This window comes from Camelina sativa, chromosome 14 (genome assembly GCF_030686135.1).
Source record: "Camelina sativa cultivar CO46 ecotype springtype chromosome 14, ASM3068613v1".
In the NCBI taxonomy this organism is placed as follows: domain Eukaryota; kingdom Viridiplantae; phylum Streptophyta; class Magnoliopsida; order Brassicales; family Brassicaceae; genus Camelina; species Camelina sativa.
In genome coordinates this window covers 28,334,847-28,343,426 of record NC_141893.1, presented here as the reverse complement: position 1 = coordinate 28,343,426, position 8,580 = coordinate 28,334,847, and the positions used below count along the sequence as shown (strand labels likewise).

The following is an 8,580-nucleotide window of genomic DNA, read 5'->3' as shown; positions in this document are numbered from 1 at the left end:
TGAGTTTACACCAAAAATGTCCTGTAGGGTTCAACTCGACCTAATAACAATCTGCACCAACTAATATTTATTATTAGGTCCGCCCAAGTGTTTTAAAAAATTTAAGAAACAAAAAATCACGTTGCTTGGATCGCTATCTCCACTGTGATTGTCTAATCTGTTCAATCACATCGTAATCGTACACGTTTTCGTTCACTATATCAAGCCATACACACAAATTAGGATTTTTTTTTCCGACCCGTAAATCACGTTGCTTGGATTGATATCTCATCTGTGATTGTCTTATCTGTTCCATCACATCGTAATCGTACACGTCTTCGTTCACTATATCAAGCCATACACACAAATCAGGATTTTTTTCCGACCCGTAACTGCTTTTTAGTCCATTACTTATCATAGCCCTCAAGGAAATCAATATTGCAATTTTCCTTTTTTCTGTCAATTAATTTATTTAGGTTCAAACTGTCCAATCAAGTGTGTGTACTCAATACATCATGTGGTAAAGGTGTCAAAAGATGTTTGTGGTGGTAAAGTACTGTAGAACAAGTAGTATTTAAGCGAGTCTTGTTTCATCACCATTTCATCAATACAAGTTTATAAATTTGAAGTGTTTTCCCTAATTAAGTACGTACGTAGAATTTGGGATCAAACAAAGAATCAGTCAAAAGATGGAAGGCAAAACTGTGATTTTAAGTGCGCTCATAATGAGTCTTTTCATGGCCCAGATTCAAGTCGACGCAAAGAGTTGTTGCCCGAGCACGCAGTCTAGAAACTGCTATAGTGTATGCCGTTTTGGTGCAGTAACTCCTAGGCAAACTTGTGCACAAACCTGTTCATGCAAAATTGTTCAAGGGACGTGCCCTTCGGGATATACACATGACAGCCTTGAAAACTCTGGTAATTCAATTTTTTTTTTCATGTTCGTTAAATTATATCATTTACAAGTTGGATCATGATCTTGATGCGAGTTTCATGGATTTTTATTATTTATTCAAGGTGATAATGTCAATGAATACTGCAAGATTGGGTGTGCATCTTCTGTTTGCGGTGCCTTAACTACTCTTCAAAACTCTGGTAAAGTAAAGCTAATTATGATTAGTTTATTTGAACAAGCCAATGATATTCCATTAATTCTAATAATATTGTTTTCGTGAATTAGATGCAAGTGAAAGTGCGAATGGAGCGGTCGCACAATGCACCAAAGCATGTTCTAATTTCTGCACTAAGGACTCATCTAATGCAGTTGAAACTGCCTAATTAACAAGCATAAACGCAATCTATGTGTGGTTTGTTTTTTTTTTTTTTTGGTAAAAGGTTAAGTTTATGTGTGGTTTGTTTTTCTTATTTTCAATAAATTGTCGCGTCTGTGACAAAATAAATGCAACTCTTGTACTAGCTTCTACTATTTCAAGGTTTTCTATGTGACGTAAAAGGTTATTAATCCCTAAATTGTTTATCCTTTCAAGTTGGTATTATCTAAATCAAGAATAATATTCTGTCCTTGTCTACTATATACAATCAAACCAAAATCTTGCTTTAACGTAGTTTTATCATCTCATATCGTGACAACAAATAAATGCCACTTAGCATCACTATTTATACTTACTAATTTCAAATAATTTCTATAAGAAATTCTACACTTATAATCTTGTATGAACCATTCAGAAGGCCGTCAATAGATTTAAGTAATGGAAAACTTGTAGTCCCGGATTTTCTTGTGACTGTTCGGGTAAGCCTAATATAGACTTTAACCGCAACATTATGGTGCATTGTTAGATAGTGTGTCGAATCCCAAAGAAAATCGCTATACTAAGTACTTCTAACCGTAGCTAAAGATGGATTTTTTTTTTCAGACTGTAACAAAAATACATAAAAGTAAGCGATTGTAAAATATATGAATTAAAACATTATGTCTTAGGGTATTCGCAAGGATTGAGAAATAAAAGAAATCAAATAATCAAATTATATAAATTTAGAACCGTCCCTATACATGGAACACACAATTATTATTTTCTAAGTTAAATATAGTGAATTACTAAACTTTCATTTCCTAATACAACAGCAAGCAAACATGAGTTTCAAAATTCAAAAGATATAAAAACTTTTTAAAAGCGTTTACAAGATTTTTAAAAGATATAAAAATTTAATTTTGTAATTTTTGCGAGAAAATGATACTTTTAGCAGGAAATTTTTTCATTTTTTGGCGGGATTTTTTTTTTTTTTTTGTGGGAAAATTTTTCGATTTTGATGACTGTACATTCTTGTTGTTACACAAAAAATGGTAATTTGTTCATTGTGTATATAATAAAGGATAGTTTTAAAAATGGGCAACATGAAGAATTATTTTAAAAAAGAGACATGAAAAAAGGGTATGTTTGAAAATACCCCTTGATAAATTCTAGATAGCACATTAAAATTATTTTAAAGATGTAATTAAGTTTATGGTTTTTTTAATAATATAAAATTAATTTGAAAGGCAAAAAATGTACATACAAATTTAAAATAAATAGACAAAATGTATTAGTTTTCTACTGTTTTTATTTTATCGTAGATAACCTAATTTTCCTTTACGCTTGGCTCCAATTGCTTTTCCCTCAAATCTCTCTCCCCTCTCTTTCTTCTCCCTTTGCGACAACGAACCCGAACTCCTAACCACATTGAAGGTATTGTCCATCACCTTGAACCAAGTTCTGCTATTGTGCAGTATATTAGCTCCTTCATGAAGTTAACTTAATAGACAATAAAACAATAATTACCTTCTGTTTTTTTTTTGGGTACAGAAGGTAACTATTGTTTTTTTTTGTTATTTACATTGTTAAAACTCCTTTTCCGTGTCCAAGAAAAAAAAATACATAGATGACTATAATAATTACAATTGCATCTCCTATATAATAAAACGGAAGTACACAACATTGTTTTGTAGACCATATAATTTTAATAAGTTGGTTACAAATAGGTTATATATTAATTTTTATATTATTTGTATAGTCTGAATTTATTGTTTTCAAAAATCTTAAAGATAATATTCTAAAGAATCATTTGATGTCATCTAACTTACCATATAAATTTTTTTATTATATTATTCATCAAATAAAATCCTTTGTTATCTAATTTAACATATTAATTTGTTAATTATTATTATACTTCACCTCTGATTTTTATATATGAGTCTATTTTGTGAAACAAATTAGTTTTCATATTATTTATTATAATTAAAAAATAGTTTTATTTCCGGATATACCATAAGTTGAATTTTTTAAAACAAATATAAATGATTCAATCTATAACATATTCGATTTTACTGAGTAACATGTCAAAATTTGAATATTTAAATTTAATTTCATACTTTTTGTTGAATTTTATAATTTTATATAATATAATAAACTTTACATAATTTATTTTGAAATATTTTTAAAATATTGAAACTTGATATTAAAGTTAGAAACTATAAACACTCTAAATTGGTTTGTTATAGCAATGTCAATAATATGTCACTATAATATGAAAGAATTTTTAAAAAACCAACTATATTAAAACAAAAAGTATAACAATATATTAACAATATATTAAATTACTCATAATATAATAACTTACTTTTTAAAAGCCAATTTCACAAAATTATGTCTTATAATGACATTCAAGTCATGAGGTAGAATATACATTGTTGAAATAACTTCACGTACATAAACTAATACAACCTATTAAAATAGAAAATATACAAAATTTTGTATAAAATAAAATTTAACCATTGTTATAGCATGAGTACTTATCTAGAATCATTAACAATATAAAACTTACAAAATAAGTGTTTTTTTCAAGTCATCATATTTAGCATATGATTTTATTACATAATATTTTGTTTAAAAAAACTTTTAAAAATAATCACATAAATTATATTTTATAAAAAAATTACAGTGTAAATAAAATTAATTTTAACACGTGCTCTAGCAAGGGTCTTAATCTAGTTGGTAATTAAGAAACAAAACGTATTTATTATTTTGTTTCTTATTGCAGAGAAATCATGGATACTCATCTTATTGTCCTTATAGCATGTGGTGCTTTCATCTGGGTGATGTTTGTAGTGAAGAGTTGTTGGAAGATGTGTTGTTTCAATGGGGCAAAGAAGACAGTCAGTGGTGGCGCTGAAGATGATGAAGGTGGAGCCGTGGAGCTGGTGGTGGCGACAGCAATGGTGGAGGATGATATGTCGGAGCATGTTGTGGTCGTTGGGGCACAGTGATAGTGGTGGCGGCTGAGGATTCGACGTATATTTTTTTCCACATCGTAAATGAACCAAGATTATGCTGCTATAGTTTAGGTAGATTACTGAATTTTATTTTTCAAATTTCCAATTTGGTTTGAATTATAATTTTCTCATTTGATTTATAAGTTGGACTGAATATTATCTTTAAATATATATATATATATATATATATATATATACAGTAAAACCTCTATAAATTAATAATGTTGGGACCAAGACATTTTATTAATTTATAGTGATATTAATTTATCTATAAATTAATAATTATTAATTTACACTGTAAATTAATAATTATTAATTTATAGATATATTTTTAATTGTTTATTTTTTTTTTAATTATGAATTGGAACAATTATAGCAAAATAAGATTAAACTTTCGGATGTTATAAATTTTATGGTTTAGAAATTGAACTTGTAATATTTATAAAGTATTATTGACAATAAATTACAAATACTATAAACAAATTGACTTATACACATGACATACATAAATTCAAATTTATGAATAATAATAATATTAATTCTCATATTTTAATAATCTGTCTAATTATCAAATTGTAAATGATGCATATCTAAAAATTAAAACTTTAAAATTTAATTATTTGTATGACATGTTATAAAATATTTTAGAGATATCATTATAGTTTGAAAATATAACATTACAAGTGTTCTATAGAAATGAGTTTTAGGAGAAACATACACTATTATATCAGTATATATATATATATATATATATATAAATTTACATGATTATTAATTTATGATATTATTGGGACCATATTTTACATTGAGATTTCAAAAAAATTATTATCTTATTATCTTATCGAATATTGTTAATTTTTACACTGGCCCGACTTGGGACCAGCAAAATTTATTAATTTATAGTGATTATTAATTTATAGAGTATTAATTTATAGAGGTTTTACTATATATCAATTTGAGTTTATCTCTCCACCGAGTTTATCTTAGGTGGGAATGCGAAAACCAAAAGTTTGCATGGAAACAGTTATACAATGAAACAATTAGAGGGGTGTATTGAACTTGATATTTTAGAAGATTTTGGTGTATTTTTAAATCCATTGTTATTTAATCAGTGATTTTAAAAAGTCTTTTGAAATGATGTGTTATTGAATTTGGAATTTTTAGAAATCATCTTAAATCATTCACAATCTCTTGTTGTTGAATCAATAATTTATAAATCTCACTACAAATACACTTTTATTCAAAATATCACAACTTTTTAAAAAATGAAATTGTAAGTGATTTTGGGAGACTTTTTAAAACATTTTTAGTTGAAATACATGAGTAACAAAATCACACCTTTAAAGGTGATATTTTGAAAGATTTCAAAAAAAAAAAAAAAAAATCTGAAACCAACCGCAGAAGCTTCCTCTATCTCTACACCGTACGTTCTCTCCTATACTCTCTCATTCTTTCTCCAAGGTGAAATCTTGGCCTTAGAAGATGAGTGATATTGATATTGAGATCGTGAGGAATGATGTCAATCGTGTCTTGACAATGATACCAGCTTTTGGATTGGATTAATCGATTGACGAGATGCTTGGATATATATATTTGATGATGGCACCAAAATGGATGAGAGATGTTATAAAGTTCAGCACAAGTATGAATAATGTGTCGTGTATTGTTTGTAAGTAAGCATGATAGATGTTATAAAATTCTCTAAAGTCACTAAGCTCTAATGTTGATCGGTACAGTATGTACGTCTCCATCATCCCTTATAGTTTTGATGGTGGGTTTTTTTAGGTTGTAAAGAAAACATGTGTTTATGTTATTTTTTTTTTCCAAAATATCCTAAAATCACCTAAAATTCAATAACCAAATCTCACCAAATCACAAGTAATAAAGTTTCAAAATTTTTAGAAATCTCTAACAAATAATCAAATCTCCTAAAGTTACACTCAAATCTCTCAAAATTCTAAAATATTAAAATCTCACCAAATCTCCTAAAATATCAAATTCAATACACCCCCTTAGTATCATCATACTGTATTATCTTAAAAATTACAAAAATCTAATAATAAATGTTAAATAACTCAACTTCATAAAAGTTTAATATTTTCGTAGATTCTCTCTGACAAAATCGTTTCAAATTTGGTGTTGTGGAAAGAAAAATCATCAAACTCAAACTTTTACAAATTAATTTAATTCAATTAATCAGTTACGGCATCCCCTATATAATTCATGTCATTTTCATATTTCTAATCATAATGTTTTAACAAATAACATACAAAGATTATATTATAAATTAAAACTTAGTCATTGGATTTTTTGCTTGTTTATTTACGGTTTTTTTTTTAATGTTTGTGATATAACATATCAAAAACTTCAAATGCAGGCGAAAGCTTCCAAAACAGAAATGTAATATTCTTAACGAGCTTTCAAAGAATGGATGAGCACCACAAAAGCAAGATTTTGAAAACTTATGAGATATTATGATTCCAACTTCGATTCGGAAGAAGAAGCGTATCTCCGACAAAACTTCTATGCTACCAAGCTCTCCACTCCCTCGATAACTATTTAGGTTTTTTGTGAAATCCACCATAGCTCATGATATACTTGTCTTTCACGGGGTTTGACTATCTTTTTACTTTTTATACAAATTTAATTTGTATTTTCTATGGTTCTAGTGTTTTAAGGTGGTTTGGAGTATTTGTAGTGTCAAGCGTCTGTACATGTCTTTTTGAGCAAAAGAAACACAAAAATGTTGCAAAACAAGTTGTTTGATATAAACGGCAAGTGCATTCATCGAACAACTTCTCGTCCACCAAATGATGTGCTCAAAGACTTAACCATGAAATAAACTGCAAGTGCACAAGCAATAGTAAGAATTACGAACAAGTGAGTATGAGAAGAATAGAGAATGTGATAGAGAGAAAAGGGGGAGGGGGGGGGGGGCTATGTTAGTATAGAGAAGAAGGAGAGATTCTCATTCCTATATATAGGGATACAATGTAGTCTATATAAAGAAACTACTACAATGTACATTTATAATGTAAGAATAACGTGTTCTTATAACGTAAGAAGAACATGTTCTTATAATGTAAGAAGAATGCGTTCTTATATCATAAGAATAACACGTTCTTAGTGTGTTCTTGTTCACACTCCCCCTCAAGCTTACCCATTGGAACAAAAGTTAAGCTTGAAACTATGAACACCCTGATACAGTTTGGTATCATATTGGGCCTTAACCAAGCCAATAAAACCCCAAAGGTAGAACCCACCACAAAACCTAGCTTATGAGTGGGGGGAATAGTGGTGTTTTATATGGTATTGTGTTATTTTCTATCCCACCGATGTGGGACATTTATCATTACCCCCCCCCCCCTTTTTAAACAAGGGGCATCCACGTCGATGGTGGCTGGTGATCTAGCGACCTAGTTACAAACTATTTATAGGGATACAATGGACTCTATATAAGGAAACTACTAAAAGGTACATTTATAACGTAAGAAGAACGTGTTCTTATAACGTAAGAAGAATGCGTTCTTATATCATAAGGAGAACGCTTTCTTAGTGTGTCCATGTTCACACTCCCCCTCAAACTTAACCATTTGGAACAGAGGTTAAGCTTGAAACTATGAACACCCTGATACACTTTGGTATCATATTGGGCCATAACCAAGCCAATAAAACCCCAAAGGTAAAACTCACCACAAAAGCTAGGTTATGAATAGGGGGAATAGAGGTGCTTTATATGGCATTGTGTTATTTTCTATCCCACCGATGTGGGACATTTGTCAATACCCCCCCCCCCCCCCCCTTTAAACAAGGGGCATCCACGTCGCTGGTGACTGGTACTTGGTGGCTGTTAGTTTTGCGCCTTTCCTATTCACTCCTCTGCCGTTTCTCTCCTCTCCAGCTTGCATGTCCAAGGATCATAATGCTCTAATACCATTTGATACACTTTGGTATCATATTTGGCTTTAACCAAGCCAATAAAACCCCAAAGGTAGACCCACCACAAAAGTTAGCTTATGAGTAGGGGAACCAATGGTGCTTTATATGGCATGGTGTTATTTTCTATCCCACCGATGTGGGACATTTATCACACCCACCTCATTAAAAATACTAGAGCATACAATTGGATTCAAGTATACAACGCAGATCGATATGTATGCAGCATGTTAATATTGATATCGTAAACTTTAATATGTCGAGAAAGGATAATTAAACTAACAATGAATATGAAGAATCTTCTACTAATTAAGTTTTAGACGACCCACAATAGATAAGAAACTATTACAAATTTACAATCTACTGGACGACTCAACTTGAATTGAACCATCAAAATA

At 29.7% G+C, this 8,580-nt stretch overlaps 1 protein-coding gene across 1 annotated transcript; it reads left to right on the top strand.

Moving 5' to 3' along the window:
- Window positions 1-404: 404 nt before the first annotated feature.
- On the top strand, window positions 405-1,500 carry LOC104742406 (putative thionin-2.4). Its single transcript, XM_010463405.3, has 3 exons — window positions 405-897; window positions 997-1,074; window positions 1,160-1,500. The coding sequence occupies exons 1-3, from the start codon at window positions 669-671 to the stop codon at window positions 1,255-1,257; spliced, it is 405 nt and encodes a 134-aa protein (XP_010461707.1). The 5' UTR covers window positions 405-668; the 3' UTR covers window positions 1,258-1,500.
- Window positions 1,501-8,580: the final 7,080 nt, after the last annotated feature.

Excerpts from the sequence above, each read along its gene's own strand:
- LOC104742406 (XM_010463405.3), top strand. The coding sequence starts at position 669 with ATGGAAGGCAAAACTGTGATTTTAAGTGCGCTCATAATGAGTCTTTTC. Across the intron at positions 898-996 it reads TGACAGCCTTGAAAACTCTG|GTGATAATGTCAATGAATAC; the intron begins GTAATTCAATTT and ends TATTTATTCAAG. Across the intron at positions 1,075-1,159 it reads AACTACTCTTCAAAACTCTG|ATGCAAGTGAAAGTGCGAAT; the intron begins GTAAAGTAAAGC and ends TTCGTGAATTAG.